This window comes from Falco cherrug, chromosome 8, assembly GCF_023634085.1.
Source record: "Falco cherrug isolate bFalChe1 chromosome 8, bFalChe1.pri, whole genome shotgun sequence".
Classification (NCBI taxonomy): Eukaryota; Metazoa; Chordata; class Aves; order Falconiformes; family Falconidae; genus Falco; species Falco cherrug.
This window is the reverse complement of record NC_073704.1, coordinates 35,231,313-35,250,426: the sequence shown is the minus strand read 5'-3', so window position 1 is coordinate 35,250,426 and position 19,114 is coordinate 35,231,313. Positions and strand designations below refer to the sequence as shown.

The 19,114-nt window shown below is 37.2% G+C and overlaps 1 protein-coding gene across 10 annotated transcripts in view; it reads left to right on the top strand.

Moving 5' to 3' along the window:
* Positions 1-19,114, top strand: part of NCKAP5 (NCK associated protein 5) — a 245,331-nt gene that overhangs the window by 153,695 nt on the left and 72,522 nt on the right. For all 10 annotated transcript variants that reach the window (XR_008733526.1, XR_008733527.1, XM_055718342.1 and 7 more), the window contains one exon: positions 4,599-4,718. Coding sequence is in view for 8 of the 10 variants with exons in the window: in XM_055718342.1 (XP_055574317.1) it covers positions 4,599-4,718 (120 nt within the window). In the remaining 2 variants the exon portion in view is untranslated. The remainder of the gene's footprint in view (positions 1-4,598; positions 4,719-19,114) is intronic.

The following is a 19,114-nucleotide window of genomic DNA, read 5'->3' as shown; positions in this document are numbered from 1 at the left end:
GTTTGCTGGGCCAGTCCGTGAGGAGGAGGCAGGTCTGAGCAAAGCCAAGCCAGGGTGTCAGGAGGCTGCTCAGGACCAAGGAGGTAGGAGGCTGGGTGCAGGTGTAGCTGCAGAGTGCCTGCTGCACAGCTCAGGTGTGAACAAGATGACCTTGAACTCCGCCAGCTAAACTCCTAGAAGTGGGGAATGTGCCCTGACAGCAGGATAGACGAACATCTGCACCCATAACCATCTGCACCTAAGTGAATGTAAGTAAATAGGTGCAGAAGGTTGCATTTGGCCACCTGCATGCATATCAGGGAGAAGGCTGGATACCCTTTTCAGCTCCTTACTGGGCAGATTTTTGGTGAATCAATTTTATGACATTCTGGATGGATTAAAAGATACGCAGGGAGGTGTTCTGACTCCATTAAGTCTGCTCTTGGGTATCCTGCTTGGAAGACAAGAGATGTCCTGGTGACCTGTAGGTGAGTGATGCAAGACTCTGGAGGGTGCGGTTGCCCCTTATATAGATAACACATTCCTGTGGCCCAAGCTAATATCAGAAATCCAGAAGTATAATAACATTCCCTGAATCTCTTCATCTGACAGCTGCAGCCACCAAACAGCCATGCAGCTCTTACCACAGGGTAGGGTTGAAAGTGTCATTGTTCAGTCCCATGTTTTTTTGATGCACTACAAAGCCTTTTACTCTAGAAGAGGGATGTTGCTTTACAGCGATTGGAAGTGCTGTAGCTTGGAGGTGATTTGTGCAAACCACAACATAAGAGGAAGCTTGTGCTGTTGCTAGCTGTGCTGTATTACTCTTCCTGTACTCTGTATACATGTGCTGTGTATCATCAGAGGACTGCAGTCTGCAGAGCTATTCCTGTAACACATTTTAGAAACATTAACTGTTTTAAAAAAAAAATCCCCAATCTGTGTTTCTGTACAGCTTAAATGGAAATGGAGGCATTTTCTTGTATTAATATACACAAAAACCTCATCTATATTTTGTAATATAAAACTATATGTGATTAAATATTTAGCAGAGGGTTAATCTCAATATATTAATATCTAGTTGGGAATACTATGGTTGTTTCCTAAATGAAGAGAGGAGTTTCCCGAGTCCCTTTGCAAAGGCGTCAGACATTTTGCCGACTACATACTTGCTCAGTAATGAATCCTCCCAAACCCATAGGAATCAAGGAGTTCATATGGATACAATAAAAACAGATTTGAATACATTTAATGAAGTGATTTACTTAGTATCGATGGGATTTAACAGCTGCTTACCTATTATTGAGTAATAACAGCTAATTTAATATCCATAGAGAAAGAGAATACTCTTCTAAATGCTAATGAATATTAACTGTTACAGTGCTCCTGACACCACTCATATAAGTCCTTTTATAAGAAAAGACAGGCACACAATAGCATACAATGAAGAGGAAATTGGACTCCTCACACCAGTCCCAAATAGGTAGATATCAGAATCCAAATAGTAACTAGTAAACAGATAAATCTACTGTCATGCAGCTAAGCAGTAAGACAGAGCCAGTCATGCCACAGTGAGATAACACACCTCTGGGGCATAGTGAGACATGAAGAAAAGCTGAGAGCTTTCAGAAAATGGAGGAGAGTGATTTTGTACGGTAACGTAGATTGCTTAGGCTTTGCTGTGAATTTGAAATTGTCCCTTAAGGACTAATTTTTGTTTAAATTAAGTACATGCTGTAATGTAACAAATAAAGCACTGTGTACTCACCAGTATGTGGAAAGACTGTGATTCCACCGAGAGTTTCTAGTGACACAAATTGAGTGAGCAAAGCTTGAGTGATTTATCAAATGTCACTGAAACCTTGAAATGGAATTACAATCTTAAATGTGCACTTTTCAAGTATATAATTTGTTACAATACATATAGAATTTCTCTAATATGAGAGGCTTTTTTTTACTGTGACTATGGAGAAACTATATGAAATTGAGATTTGTTCTGAGTTAGCCACACAGCAAAATTTCACAATTCTATGTAGCAAAATTATATGGATTTTCTACCACTTACTAATAGAAAATTTTACTTCTGGGAAATTTAAGAAGTCAGAAAAACAACAAAATTATCTGAGTCAAACCTGTATGCTTTGATACTGGTAGCATCCTTTCTTTATCCTCCTACCCAAAGACTTCTCATATCACGTGAGATGATAGGAGTGCTGGGAACTGTATTATTTTTTTTCCCCCGTATAAGTCCTGGATCAGCAGTTTGAAATTTGAGTTACAGCACTTAATGAAATTATTTTGTGATGCTGTGTATCTGCTCTTTGCATATTACCCTCCTCCACAAGACAGTATTCAGGAGAATACTTTTTACTCTTGAGTTCTACATGAAAATTATTTCTTCTTCATTTTCGTCAATGAAATAAAAAAATAAAATAATTAAATGTTAGAAGAAGTATCTTCAGGGGAAGAGCAGCATACTTCTGGAACCTCTAGTGAGGGCACTGAATCCCATTTTGGAAAAGAGTAAGTCTCATACTGAAGGGAAATTTAAGAATAGAGAGGTGCTCGAATATTACTGTAGCAAGACTATAGGAATACCTTAGATATTTCAGAGATTACTATATTAATAGCTGGTCATTTTGCCCGCAGGAGAGGGTTTACATGCTTCAGACATTTGGTAGTTGTATTAATTGGTAATTTTAGGACTTCAGCTTTCTAAACTCAGACTTTATTTTACCAGAATACTGCTACCCTTATGTGCCTCATTTCTCCTCAGGGCTATGTGTGGCATTACCATTGGCACGGTTTATAGCATCTGGGTGGGTAATCTACTACTTTATATTTCCCTTTTTACAGAAAGTCTAAAGTTTGAAACATAAATCTTACTGTTTTAAAACTGATAAGATTTTGAGCAGAGACATTGCTAAGATTTAAATTTTTTCCACATTTTTTTCCTTTCTGTGCACTTAGTAGCATTGAAATGCTAAACACTGTTATAACAGCTAAGGCTCTGTTTTAAATTCTGTGATTATTAGTGAAGGGCAGATAATGATGGACTTAGATGTCTGTGGTTTCCTAATAGAGTGTGCCTTGTGCAAGACCAGAGATAAAATGTCTCACTTATAGAAATCAAAGCTTTAGGGGTTTTCAAAACACCGAACTCAAGAGTTTTGGGGAGTCATGTTGGAAGATTCTAGCAATTTTAATGGAAGAGCCACTTGACAGCCACATAAAAAAAATACTAAGAAACTATCAAGAGAAAATAACTGCATTCTTCCAGTGGTATTATATAATCTAATACTTACTATATGCATAAAAAGCTGATTACAGTTCTCTGAAAGTCTCAAGATGAGCTTATTTTATTGTGTATTTACCTCTTATAACCTCAGTGCTGGTTACAGCAGAGACTAGACCAACTGTAGGCAAGAATTTCAGCTACATTTGACTACAGTTTCTTCCTCTGAGTTGTCTTCTCCTAAAGCCAGGTCATCATATTGATAGTGGTATTGAAGGGATGCCATGTGGGCATCCAAAGGCCTCTTGATCCACCTTCATATGGTGGAAAGTAGTATCTGCTGGGCATACCACAGTGCAGCAACTGTCCTAAATTTAAAGGAATATGGGAAAGTATTTTGGAGATTTAATTTTAAAAAAAAAATGAAGCTAAATATGGCTGCAGCTTATTATTTTAGTATGTAGTCTTTATTAGGAGACTGCTCGTCCTAATTGATGAAGCTCTGCCTCAGAATGGACACAATAATTTCAGCACAAATTATGCTGAAAGGCTGTCAGATTCTGCTCTCTCTCCAAAATCCTTTTTCTGATAGAATCTTTATTCCTTCAAGTGGCCAGGAAAAGCTGGTCTTACATTGTAGATAGATAGATGGAAATTTGCTGTATCTGAAGGCCATTAATGGCTTGTTCATGATGAACCTGACTTGACTAACAGACCTGCGTCTTCAGCAGTGATGTCCTTTGCCTTAAGATACAGAGGTTTTACACTCCACCTCTGCTTCTAATGGCCTGCTTTAAGGCTTTTTGGTACCTTGTGTTGGAAATCTCAGCCAGGATCATAGTACCACATGGGTAATGTGGGGCACCAACATCTTACTATGGCCTAGCCCACATCTGTGGCAAGTTACAGTGGGGAAGGTACAGACCATACACAATATGCCAGCCAGCAATGCTGACTTGATTATTCCAGAAAAAGCAAGGAGGTGATCAGACTTCAGAGGAGTACCTTGAAGGCACAGTACCACTTTGAACTTCTTCCTAGTTTGGTATAGCTTATGCTTATTACAATATTCATATCTTAATTGCTGCTTTCAGCTTTGCGTCAACTGGAAAATGAAACACATTGCTAGCAAAGTCACTTTATTATACTGACAGAAAACTCCAAAAGGAAGTGTCAGGTAACTACTGTTTCTCGATACAATAATTTTTTTGATGTTATCATGTGATGATCAAACAACCAGAGAAAATGAAGGAGCACATTTTTCTGATTTGTACTATTTTAAAAGTGGTATATGCATTTCTTCTTAGTATGTGACTTGACTTAGAGCTTTTTAAGTGCTTTGGTTACCTGCTTTCTAATCTTCCTATTTTCCCTTGTGCTACAGGATCTGAGGGAGGAATGTATAAAGCTGAAAATGAGAGTTTTTGATTTGGAACAACAGAATCGAACATTAAGTGTGCTTTTCCAGCAAAAAGTCAAACCAGCTTCTGACCTTCTTCTTCAGGTAGGAAATGGCCTTTGCAGGAAGCAAGCTATGAGCTTTATATTTCTTACAATTTAAAACTGTTTTTCTTCTTTTAAAGGTTATGTCAATAAGGGGGAAATTATGTTGATAGATTTAATATATTAGAATACCCATTACCTATTATCTGATACCATTGAAACTGAAAATGTATGCCTATGAGCTATGGACACATTATGTGCAGATGTGGAGAGAGGAACACACCTGCAGAGTAACTTACTTTTTTAGGCGCTTCTTCACTATGATAAATGGAATTATATGGGTTCATTATCCCTCTGCAGGGGAGAAGCTTGGATTCCTTAACATTCTGCTTGATGGTGAACAGTGTAATTTCCTATGAGAAGACAGCCCATTTATTTAACTTTTGCCATATGTGTTACAAGGACTTAAGTACCCCTTCACAGGCACAGAGTGATCTTTTTTCCGCAGTGTTCTATGGGAGGATATAGCTGAGAAACCAATTGACCCATCTCCTGCTACTTTGTCGTTCCAGAATAATAAGAGATCTTTCAGTATCCCTTTTCATTTGGCAAAGTCCATTGTTGTGAATGAATCCATTGCTTTGTCATCCTTTTTTAGAAGTAGAATTGCTTTTCAGAAGTTCCAACAAATTGACCATGAGCTAGGAGAACAGTAAATGAGGACTAAAACTTTGCAGGTTCCTAACAATAGGGCAAATTCTGGTTTTAGCAATATAGGTTATTTCTTATTAGAGAAAAATTCATTCATTTTGGAGGAGAATTTTGGGTCATGTCAGCTAGGTAAGTGATATTAAATGTGTATCTTATTTAAATCCTCTGATGCTGTGCATCTGTATTGCAAAGTAAAATCTGGCCCTTGCACTGCTGCTCAACAGCTGAGGGCTGCTAACTCTCATCAGCTTGGGCTGTACATTGAGGAAACATGGTCTGCTTGCCAAGTGGTGCTTAAAGGCAAGGGAATCCCCACACTGAGGTCAAATAGCTGTACTTACCTATTGTGAAACTAAAGCACAGGCACAGTGGTACCAGGTCACCATCACAGGGATCTGTGTTCTTGTGTTATCCTCAGGTTCTTGTTCTGTCTCTTGATTTTGTGTTGATTTAGGTATTGCTAGGTCAGGACTTTCGCTCTTCTGGTTTCTTCTCCCTTGGCCCCTACTTTCTTTCCCACTTGTTCATCCTTCATAGACTGCTGTGTAGGACTGATTTATCTTTATCCATTCAGATGTTCTGACACACCCACCACAGCATAGACCTTTGTTGCTCACTTCCTCTGCTATTGACAGTTACATCACCTGCTCCTTCTTTGTGGTTTATCTGTTGTCTGTCTGTCTGTCTTTATTTATTTATCTTCCTCTCCTCCCTCCCTTTTCAAAAGCATCTGACTCGACTCTATATTAGTATTGGGTTAGATTGCACAGAAGTCATATGTTGGACATTCCTTGTTACAGATACGGTTCTTTTTCCCAAATCCTTGTGTGGCAACAATAAAGTCAGGTTATTCTGGGAATGTTACACAAGTGTTAGGTAGGTAGCATCTGAAAAGATGGATCAAGGCTTTGACTGTAGCTCCTTGAAACTGGATTGTGTCATAGCTGTAAAAGAAGTTAGAAGAGATGAACCTGCCATCAAGTGGAAGAACCAAATGATCTAGCAGGTTTTCCTGCGGGATCCAAACTATTTTACATCATTGTTCCTGCACAGTTTGGCAGGAACTAAGGTGTAATAGATTCCCTGGCCCTTTTCACTTGCTTTGTCTTCATTGGCTGAGGATTAAAAAGAATTAAGATCATTTGCAAAGTCCAGGTCTCCCAGACTGTTATATCCCTGAAATTTACTGTTATATCCCTACTCTTGCTATCAATAGATTTTAATCCCCCTGGCGAAAAAAAGCAGGGAACAAGTTGCAGTGTACATCAGAAAATGAAGAACTTCTGTTAAAACACTTCATGTATGTCATTTTTTGCTCCCAAACCCCTCAATAAATTCATGTGTTTCCAGAGATGTATTTATCCTCTAACTGTACTCCAGACTTGAATAAATGGTGTGTAGTTTGTGATCTTGCAGCCTGAGATGTAAAATCTGAAGAAGGGTGTTTCCTTAGGCCTGAAATTAAGCAAATACTGTTGTGTGCCTGTGTAGAATTGAGGCACAGTTTGGATTATGTCTTCTTGGAAATGCATACATCCCAGATTTAGAGCGATAGCTAAATATTTGTTTAAATCTGTCACTACAGAAGAGTACTAAATATGTGGTTAAGGACATTCCTGTTAAATCATGACCCTAATCAAAGTGAATGGACAAATACGGGGGGGGGGGGGGGGGGGGGGGGGAGGGGGCAGGATACATGGTGTTAATTTCACCTTTCCTGCTGATCCAATACAGCTCAGTTTTATTTATTTAATGCTGATCTCATCCTAGGAGTATTCACAGTCAATACAATTACAAATTTTAAAGAATGCCTCAGAAGAGGGTATAAGCTAAAAATAAATAATATTTGTTACTTTTCTACATATCAGCCTCTGTGATTTGGTTGTATATTACAACCAAATTACTCTGTAATTGACATTGGAAGACTCTTATATTAAAGACTAAGCTTATTTTTAAACCATAAACATTCTTGGCATCTCAGATTTCAACAGAAATACCGATTTATTTTATTTCAAAAAATTTTAAATTAGAATAGATTTCACCATCACCCTAGGGGCGTTTGTATATTTGATTTTAAAAAAATAATACATGATTTGTGTCTTCTTAGAAATCACATAATTCACACTTTTTTCAATGAAAAGATTGATACAAGTGTGTTGAATTTGACTGGAAGGTAATGGCCCATATACTATACCGATGGTACTGTTTTGTTTTTCTCATGCTTCCCGTACAGTTCAAAAGAAAAACTGATTGCTACCAATTTAAAAAAAACAAAAACAACATGTAGTAAGGTTTTCATGACCGCTTCAGGAATCCTTCACTGTAAAAATCTTATTGAAAGTATTATAGTTTCATGCATTTACAAGACGTGTAAGCACTTATGAAATCAAAGGGCCTAATAATATATTGAAAGAAATATGCATGTTTTCTTGAGGCATGTGATTGTGTATATTGCCATGTAAGTTCTTTGCTACTAGAAATTTTGGTGTGCTTACTGCTTGTAGGGAGCGACACAGAGGATATGTCACTCCTGTCATGAAAAGATTAACTAAATGCAGTCTCTGATGCAAAATGTAAGGAGGAGAAAGAGATAACTCAGTTGCTTTTTTTGCCATCTCTTTGATATTGTAGACGATTTAAAGAGCTATCCTGTCTTTCTGGGGACATTCTTTCTAGCTGAAGTGTGTGATTTACAGAACCAGGAGCCTGATCATCTTTTTTTTATTATTATTTTATTTTATTCAGGCAATCTTCTCTCTGAAACTGCTTTCTTAAAATGACAAAGCCTTGGAAAAGTGTTTCTGTCTCAGCACCATCTGAGGAAGAGCAATAGTTTTAGTTAAAACCTAGCACAGAAGAGTAGCTTCTGCCCAAGTAGCCTTCATTTTCCTCAGCTAATGTGGTTGCTAAAAAGAGATTAAATTCTGCCTGTCATAGCAAGAGGGGTTTGTGAAAGAAAACCAGGAACTCCACTTTAGTGAGCCACCTTGTATTTCATCTGCAAGTGAGAGAAATAGTTGGGAATAATAGACAGACTAAGATTTAAAATTGAGTATAGCAAAACTGATTGGAAGTGAAGAGAGAAATCTGTAGAGGTGATACACAGAAGGTTGCTGAAAGAATAAGACAAATCCAAAGAGAGGATACAAGAGTACGAATAAGAAGCCTTAAATGAAACTTAGCACATCTGCTTTGCCCGTGGCCATGTATAGTATAGCATCTATGAAATATTTTTAAATGTTAATGTCAATATCACTGTGTCTTTGCCTTATTTTTTCTAAATGATGCAGTGTTTTTTTCAGAGAAACTTCAAACTACTAAAATCACCAGATTACAGTGTTTTTCTGCTTCTTAGTGTTGGCATCTCACAAACTTGTTTTGACTTTATTAGGTATAGAACTGCTCAGCCTTGAGACACAGGTCTTTTTCTTCTAGTTAGCCCTCACTTTCTGCGCATATTTGAAAATATAACTAATGACATTGAACCTGTTTCTGATACTACTTATTCTCCTTTTACAACAATAATGACTTGTATAAAGTTACTGAGGATAACAGGGGTCAAGAGTTTGCCTTCTGATAGATATCCCCATAATTTGTTTATATTATGTATCTGTGTTTACATAAATTCAACATGTTTGTTAGCTGAATTGGTCTCATGGGTGGAGCTTTGCTTTCACTTTTCACCCAGAAAGCTGCTGTCACAGCATGCAGGAAACCTTCAGTGAAAGGTGTTAAAAAGTAGCAAGTAGCAACATTCAGTGAGTTGATTTATTTGATTAAATAAGTAATAACATTTTCACAGTTGGGAAAGTATAAAATAATATTTCTAGTCATAAGATGTACAATATCTCTGATCCTAAATTATATTTTCATTGCAATTTTACTTCCATCATAAAAATTCTAGTTTATCAACCCCAGAACAAAGCAGGAAGGACTTTTGAAGCCTCTATTTTCTCCTTGTGTTTCTCTTGCTAGATTAATTTCATTTATTACTCATGGACCATCCACACTGTTTAATTTCATGTCTGAAATTTTGTCTAGAACACTACAGTACTGTCTGCTGAATTCTCAGAAGGTCAATTTAAATAACTACTTTTTTATAATTGCATTGATATTAGCTCTTTTAATAACCTGACAAGTATTCTCTGACATACGAGATAAGAGCATAGCTGTACATACGTAGATGGAAACAGTTGTACAACTTAGCAAGAAGGGGTAAATTGCACCAACGACATTATTATATATGGGAAGAAAAAGAGGGCAATTAATTGCCCTAATACCTGACAAAAGGAGATGGAATATCTTGCCTCAGAGCCTGACCTCTGGTTCAGACATCGTTAGACATGATGATGTCTGAATTGCAGAAGGTAAAAAGTGAAGTTGCATAGCTTTACAGCAGTCAGATTTTAAGTATTTCAGAAAGAAAATTTAAGGGTTTGAAATTAAAGCTAAAGATCATCACACACTGTTAGAAAACAGTTTGTCAGCAGTCCAAAGTATATTTAAATAAACTGGATTGTTACATGCTGCGCAGCAGTATACTTCCCATCTCACAGAAGCCAGCTACTAGTCCTGCCGTGTGCCTCCAGGCTCTTCAGAGAGCAGGCAGACTTGAGACCAAGATCAGCAAATTGTATTTGAAGTTTTGAAACTCCTTCAATTGACCTGCTTATTTTCTTACTTCACGTTTGTTCCTTTGTATCTGTCAGATTGTCAGGGTACTCTTACCTGCAGATCTTCTGAAAAGTTCCAGCTCCAGAATAAACTCTGTCCTTTTCTCCTCAATAAACATATAAATATAAATCGGGCATGGCAGTATCTGTTAGGGATATTTGCTTACTTGGGAATCAGGACTGGTGGCTTGAAGGAAAGAATAATTTCAGATCTGCTAATTGTTTTAGCAGTAGTGGAAAACTTTAAAAGTTACGACAACCTCAAGGGCTGTATCAACAGACAGAAAGGTAATCACATAAGTTTAAAGCATGTTTGAGATATATTAAGTGTAAACTAGTAAATCAGACTTCATCCAGGAATTACATTGCCAGTAGAGCACTTGCTAAGAAGTGAGGTTGTGGATTTTACACTATGTGCAGTTCTCAAAAGGTTTCAGGCCGTAGCCCGGCAGGAGCGCTTTCTCCAGATCAAGGCTACTGAAGGTGCACAATTACTGTCATGAAAATCCTGTCCCAAGAAAGAGCATCCAGTCTTGTAGCAGTGAGAAATAAGAGTGCTTCTGTGTATCAGGAGGCAAGATAGTGATCTATTAAGGAACCCTCAAAAGATTTTTGAGATTTTTCAAGAACAAATTAAAGGAACATTTCTTCATGTGAAGATGCTGATGTCATTATTTCCAGTCTTGCATTATCTTAGTAAAGTGGTACCTATTTTCTATTTCAGTGTCATGTCCTCACACACCGATAACATCTGAGAAGACAAATACAAAGCTTTGGATCTCTATTTCATCTCAGCTTAAACTGTATTTCTTACTTGCCCTGTTCGCAGCTCCAAATATATGCTGAAGAAACATTACAGACATAAAGTATTCATGAGAGCCTACTGGTTAGATGAATGGGTGACCAAACTCAGGGATGAGAGAAGGAAAGGAAACCTCCCCCTCTGAAGAAACTCCATCAAACGTCCCTAAGCCATATGACTTCTAGTTTTGAATGAACAGCAGCAGCATAATACCTGAAAGAATTAGGCTGAGTGTCTGATAGCCAGTTCTGGAAGGAGGCTCTGAGATAAGCAGATATTTGGGAGAGCACTGAGATTGGATGTCATCCACAGCAGTGGCTCTCTACGGGCCATCTCCAGTCACAGGGACTTAACGCTTGTATGGAAATCACATCTGTGCTGTGTAGACCTCCAAGAAGCTTTGTGAGATCCCTTGAGTGAAATGGCTGGGTGGCTTTTCTTGTCCCTCAAGAACACCAGTCTTGTAACACTAGTAACGGGGGAATCCTGACATACTGTTTTCTGACTGGAGAAACTATAAAGCTTTCATTCTTTAAATAAAATATTTGCCAAAATGATTTGCTGGATCTAAAGATAATGCAAGCTGGTAAAAGAACATGACAAAAATTTTTGTCATAGATCATGACATGATGTATAAAAGGAGAGGCAGGGCAGTATCCCTCACAACATTTAAAACTAAAGCAAACAAAGCACAGCTAGAGGCTCAGTGGAGAACAGTATTTGATTATTGAGGGAGTTAGATCAACTGACCTGATAGATGTGCTTCATCTATAATTTGCATTTTGTGATCTCCCTTCTTGTCAGACTGCTGTCCATTATTTCAGCACCTAAATTCTTACCAATTTGCTCTCAAAGAAAAAGAAAACATTTACTAAAGCTCACTAGGCATGTAGTTCTGATGAGAATGATAATGCTTTTAAGAGAAAATTATCCCCAACTGCTAGAATTTCATATGTCTAACTAGCCTTGAGAGGTTCCAAAGAAAAACACTGAAAGGCTTTCCATACCTATGCAAACATGACATTTTGTGATACAATTTTAAATTCATAATTTTCAGATACCAAATATAAAAATGAGCTTTTTCCATTATCCTAATGATAATAAATGGCTACAGTGATACCGATACCAGTAAATCAAACGAGCAAATAACCTTTAGGAAAGCCACGAGTGATCTTTGGTGAAGTATTTATGAATGATATCTGAGGAGAGCACTATTATTTAAGTTTTGAAGAAATAGATAGGCATTGTTCTGAAAGGCGAAGGCAGTTTTTCAGAATAAGCACATGTCAAGAAAACCATGGGGCTGTAGTGATGTGAAGGGCCTTAACAAAAGTAAGATTTTGCTGCCTATTTTTCAGACAAAGAAAGATATGCAACTGACACTGGATGAACCATAGATATGTGTTTATTTTATGCGCAATTCTTATTATCAGTGCTGATAAACATGATGGCAGGAGTCCAATATGGCATTTGAAACCCTAAGCAAATATGTGGGCAGACTCATTAGGTACAAGAATGTGTTTCATGGGTTTTGCTGTGACTCTGTACAATCAGTATGGGAATAAATATAAGAAAAAAGGAAGTAGTTCCGCTGTATTCCTTACCAAACTTGCTCTGTGATTCAAACTTATAATAAGCATTAAAAAGATAATGCTTTTTTATTCTGTGCAGTTATATTTAAGCTATAACAGTGCTTCACCTGTTGGATGCTGTGTGAGCCTGCTCTGTTTGCTGAATGTATTAGCAAGATGTATGAGCAACTTACCATGTAAATCCCTGCATAAATGGTCAAGTGTAAGTATAGAGGCTGGTTAGAAGCAGCCTTTACTCTAGGTTATGAACTGTACAGTGAAAACTCTAGGAGTTACTCGTGTGTTTATGTTTTGTGACCAAAAGATCCATTTTCTTGTCTGATACCTTTCTGGTTTTGGAGTCTACAATTTCATTTTTATATATATATATATATATATGGTGTATTTAAGACAAGAGTCATTCAGATTTCCTTTGTAAATGGAAAAATCATTCTCACTGACATTCTGATAGTAAAAATTAGCATGGACATTCTAATGTTATCATAGTATGCAATGTGGTAAGTACAAGCTACATGTTACATATAAAAGTGCAAGTTCATATTACTGGGTTAACTTTTAAAGCCTCCCCATTTTGGATTTCACAGTGGAATAAAATAGTAGCCACCGCAAGCCCTGCTTAAATACAATACGTGCAAACAACAGGTGTACTAGATAATTGTTTTCTCATCATGGTGCATATTTCACACTCCATAACTCCCAAATGAAATACCAAAAGAATGCATAAAATTAAATGATTCAAAGACTTACAGGGCTGCTTCTTGTTGTGATAATGTAGAAAACTATTGAAATTCTAAAGCAGTATAGAAGTATAACCACTATTATTACAGATATTCTTATTGCACTAATGGAGCTAAGTATGTAGTTTGTTTTTGTTTTCTAAAGACTTTGAAACTTAAATGAAGGATAACTATGCAAAAGTGTGTATATACAAGACAAATAACAATAGATAAGGGATTGATTTCATCTGGTATTACACTCAATACCTATAAAACTTTATTTATATTTTACTTTATAACTGTGGTTTTGTTACTGTTCAGTGTTTTGGCACTGTAGACATGAAGCAATATGGAATTATGGCTCTTTTGCTTAAAAATATGTGTGCCAATAAGTACTCTACTTGGTAAAATTTAAGCTGTTCAGATTGTATCAGGTCAGTGTAATTTGCTAGGAATTTTAAATCACCCATTCCATCAAATGAATTTAACATTATGCTAAGTGGGTTTTAGCACATCAGATTACTCAATAGGTGTTTTCTGTTTCATCTTTTATGAAGAAATTAATTTTCCTTTTTACTTTCTATGTTTTGTATACTGTTATGGATACTGCACGTAGAAGAAAGGTGTGGTAATTAGAATTAAATGTTACTCATAATGAATCATAAAACACCTACTGAACCAACCCCATCTTTTAGTATTGAATTGTACTAATGCTCTCCTTTGTTTCCCAAATGACCTATCTTCTTTAATGATGATTTGGATACTGGTTAGATTCAAATGCTCATCCAAAGGCCGTGACACTATTGACTACATCTGTGTTGACTTCGCTGAGAATGTGAAATACTGTATTGAAAGATAAAATCAGCACGTAGGTGCTCAGTGAAACTGAAGAGTCCATTAGTGCCTTAACTCTTAAATTACCATCTGAGTATCTCTGTTGATAAGGACAAGCTAAAAGGAAACGTTATCTTTGTCATTAAATCTTTATCAATGTGATATTGACAAACTTGAGTCTTTCTGTATTTTTAGATTGCATTTGTGCTCTTTTCTTCCTCTGGATGTGAGCAAGCCATGTTTCATTAGTCATTAGCCGATGTCTGGGTGCAGGGAGGAGCAGTGATTTGTCTATGTCCTGTGTGCATTACAAGGGCATCTTCAACATTATGAATTAAACTCCATGTTACTGCATTAGAAGTATGGAAACCAGACTGCCAAAGTGATGGCATCTAGAATTAATATCAGTGCTTTAAAATTCTCAAATATATGCCCGTCTTTCTGGTATACCGTTTCAGAGATGAAATACTCAATTTTGTAGTGTTTTGATCCTAAATTTTCATATTCAGTGATATTTTAAAAGCAGAAATGTTCCATCTATTCTTTTTTATTTCCTATTACTTGCTATTAACACTGGTTTTTTTCTCTAAAACCTTGTGTACTTTCCCTGTACAGTAGATACAGGGACAGGCACAGGGCTTAGCACAATTATACATTGTAGATACTGTAAGTGTGAATGTGAATCAGAGATTACCACTGTATTTTAGAGGCTCGCTTAAATTTATTCCACTAAATGGTCCCGACAAGATCTTGACGATAGTTAGAAATATAGGTACTCTCAATTCTGTTACCAGACTTCACCAGTTCATGGGGGAATAACAAATGGAATTAACCTTTCATTTAGGTCTTTACATCCTTCATGCACATGGGACCAGACTTTCAGGTGTTCAGGCATTGTGCTGAGCTCTTCTAAAAACGTGGCTACTTATTTGGTTCCAAACTGTGAGCTGACCCTTTCTGAAATTCCTGTGTAATACCTCCTAAGCCCTGCTTTTATCTGCTGTGAAAAAAACCCACTGAATTCACAAGGGCACAGATTCCTAATCAAACATTGGCACCACATCTTCTGAGCACAGAGAGCTGCCGAAAGGGTCCGCAGCTATCAGCCGTCCATGCTGGAGGTAAAGCTCACAGTTGCTTCGAGACCGGGGGCAAGCTGCCTGTGGTGCTGCCTGCAGGATGGGAGAGGGGACTCTCTTCAGTGTCATCATATGCCAGGGCCTAGCACTCCCAAGGCCAGTCCAGGTCCCAAATAGCTTAGAGGGCACTGTACCTCTTGCAAAAGCACAGTTTGGCCAGGAGCAGTGACTGACACTTCTCGTTTTCCATTTCATGGTATTCCTCCTGGCTGCAGCTATAGGAGCGAGGTGCAGGTGAACGTGGGCAGTGCAGGTCTGTATCCTCTTATCCAGTACGGTGCACCCTCCTTGGTCCCAGCACTGGCTCTCCCTCCTCACCTGCATCTCAGCCTTACTAAGATTTCTTGGCTCGCATGACCAGGCTGATGGTTTCTCACTGCTCTGGAGTAGGTCAGTGGAATTACAGAGGTCTGAAGCCAGGATTTGAGATGCTTATTCAGATCATCAGGTTTAGAGAGTTGTACTCTGTCCTGCTCACAAGCCTCATTAATTTTTATCTATCAGAATAAATGTTGCAGAACTTGAACTGCCATTTGGAGATCTTGTGGTCAGACTTCAGACTTTCAAGAATGAAATACCACAACACATGCACACTGTGACCTTCTAGAAGCTTTATTTCTGAAAAGCAGCAAATGTTTGGGAAGTCAGTGGGACAGTTCCTGACCTGGCAGAAATTATTTTAATTTCAATACAAGAAGTGGAGCCAATAATTCTTACCAGCTGGGAATCTGCCCACTTATTCTTTCTAAACCATACCTCAAGTAAGTGCTTTGAGGAAAAAGGGTATAATACCCTCGTATCCAGGTATTCAAGAAAACCTTCTTAAAAAGTCTGTCCTAATTTGAAATTATTCTGTCAGAGCCAAAACCAAGACATGAAGGGTTGGAGAGAATATATGTATGTAAAAGACTTAAACTAATGATAAAGGTATTTCTTGAAATCCTTCTCCTACTTTTAAACTCCTTTCAGTCCACCTGACAGTTCAACAATCTTACACACACACACACACACAAAAAAAAAAAAGAGGGTGGATGGATGGAGAAACCTTTTAAATGCATAATACTGAGGCAAGGAAAATATGGCTTGTTCAGTATTAACTTGACAAATTCATGCTCTTGTCATTTAAATGATTGTACCTTTCCAGTGTCTAGCTTGCTGGACCCTGAGAAACAGTAGTGAGGAAGGATTGTAACAATGATGCTCATCTCTCTCGAATTATTTTTCTGAGTAAATGAATGATTTCAATGAAATCCAGATAAGGATGAATCTGCTCACTTGAATCACCTGTTTCACAGCCAATGAACTTCCATGTGAAACAGTGCTTACCCTCCTTGGTTGCCATGTATTGATCTAAAACATCTTCCCTGAGCTTTCTCTCTCCTTTTCCTCCTACAGGCAAAAGGTTAGAGTTAGATAATAGTATTAATTTTCCAGACATCTGCACATGTTTTAATAGCCTTTAGAAAATTTGAAATGGTTTCTGTTTGACCACCACAGGGCTAAAATGCCATTAAGACTTAGATTGTAGCAATACATAGCAATCATAGCCCCATAGTTCAACCTGGCAATAAAAAAGCTAATTTATTTTATCGAAGATTTAAATTAATGTGATGAACTCCTCTCTCAACAGGAGCTGTAACACCACTCTTATGAAAATACCATGCCCTTGCATATTTTCAAAACCACATAAAACACTTGTAGCAGACCCTGTGCATATATTTTTCCTGTGTGCTTTTTGAGTGTTTGCATGTGTATGTGTATTCACATAATACTACTTATCATTCCTGAGACTATTTTGGGTTTTTTCTGTCATATGTTCATTCTTAACCTCATTTTTTTCTATCATCTGGCTCAGAGACTCAGCAGGAAGGAAGTAATTAATAGATCCAGGGCAGTTTCCAGTGTTAGCATTTTTTTTTACCACCCTGAGAACTGGAATTTTCTTGTGGGCAAAAATTACTACTCGTTAGGTAAATTGAGTCTAAAATAGCTTTTAAAATAGACATATGCAGTTAGTAAGGATATTTTTGAAAATCTGTGAAAGAAATACTTAGAGCTCAGACAGTTTTCATTTCCAACTATATGCTAGAGGAAAGCTTCAGCTTATCCCATTATAAAGTGATAAAGCAGCATTTGATGGCAGCAGCTTCTGTGATAAAATGATCATGGCAGCACTGAGAACGAATCTAATAAGGGAATTGATCTGTAGATTCCAATTCTGTAAGAGCCAACATCGATCAACATAAATGTCAATAACAAGATCGTACTGAGGTCTGCCTAATTTCTTCAGATGATTTTGGGGCATAGTCAGAAAGTGAATGTGAAAATGAATTTTAAACTGTAGGAATCGCAAAGACAAAGACCAAAATTATGTTGTGCTACCAGGAATATCGCAGACTGTCATAGTATTAACAATTTAGAAGCGTGTTGAAATTAGTGGGTAGCATTTAATCAGATAATGATTGATAATGCAATGCCTGATGTGTGAGACTGAAACGTCAGTACTTTTCATTTGTGTTTTCATGCTAAAGCATTTCTTAAATACAGTGAAATGAAACACAGCCCACCTTTTTACTGCTAAAGCATTAACAGTATGTGTAGGGCATGCCATAAAAGATTAATGGTGGTGTTCTTCCTTGTCACAGGAGTTCTGTATAAAGTTGTTTCCTAGACTGATTCTGACCATGCTGAAATGTTAAGAAAAAATGGTTTTCTTTGTGAACTATGTAACAAGAGGCGGCCTCGAGATGGGTAGGATTCTGCCTTTCACTCTTGATGTTCCCATAATTCATAGCACCTACAAATTTAGCAAATTTAGGACTCATTTAGCAAAATGGAATTAATGTATTAATTAGTATTAGATCAATAGGAAGGTATTTACAAAATGCACTTACTGTTTTGTACCAAATTAATAGGAAAGAAAATACAAGTATGTACTTAGTAAGAGGCTCAACTGCAATACTGTTCTCACAAAATTGCTGTTTTACCATACTACAAGGAGTCTTCCACGAGCAAGCTCATTGAAAACATTTATTTCATTAATTATTTACATTCTGACTAGCTGATTACTGGGTCATTGATGTAAACTGTTGACTTTACAGTAATTACAAACCACAGGGAACTTTATACATACATTTTCCTAAGAAATTAAATTAGCTCATTTTATTATTACTGCAATATTTACAGACTCCTACCGTAGTGCTATTAAAATGAGAACTAATACTTTGGAGTCTCAGAGCTTGAAAACACTGATAGAGTTATAAAATGAAAACTAGGATCAGAGAGGATTACTTTGTGTCTTTCAATGTAACTTATTTAAAGCAGTTTATAAAAATTAATAAAACTAAGGGATTTGAAACAGGAGTAATTTTAGGCTTACATTAATGTTGTCAACTCTCTGAAGAGTACAGTGGGATTATGTTATTTATGTTTATGCATCAAATATCTGCTTTACACCTCCCAATTTAAACCCTGGGATATAAGTTGCCAACCTTCTGAGTTACTTTGGAATCTAATTCACTGGTTTTTGCCATCTCTGTATGACTCGATAATAGCAGAGAGCAGCAAGCCTGGCAAATCTGAAGCAGACACAAATGAAACCTTTGTTTTATTTTTTGTGCTGGATTTGCCTTGTTAACAGGATTTTCTGATACAGTTTTAGCACCCTAATCTTCCATACAAATGTTTGTAATATCATACCCTTGTACTTTTTCTTGGATGTTGTCAGTTAAGTCTCAGTAAATTCGCCTGGAGGATTTGCCAGCAAAACTGGCAAACCACTATTAACACTGGGTTTGAATCTGAAGTCTGGTGTCTTCTGCAGTACCGGACTTCTAGGGTTTTTAGCAAAGTCAGCCTAGTAGGAGAGTAAAACAACAAAAACAAATGGAAAATAGCAAATTAGAACTGTCATGGAAGTATTTTTATTAGATTAATGAAAGATCCAAATCCACTTGACTTGAAATTTCTGGAATAGCTGGAAACTTCCTT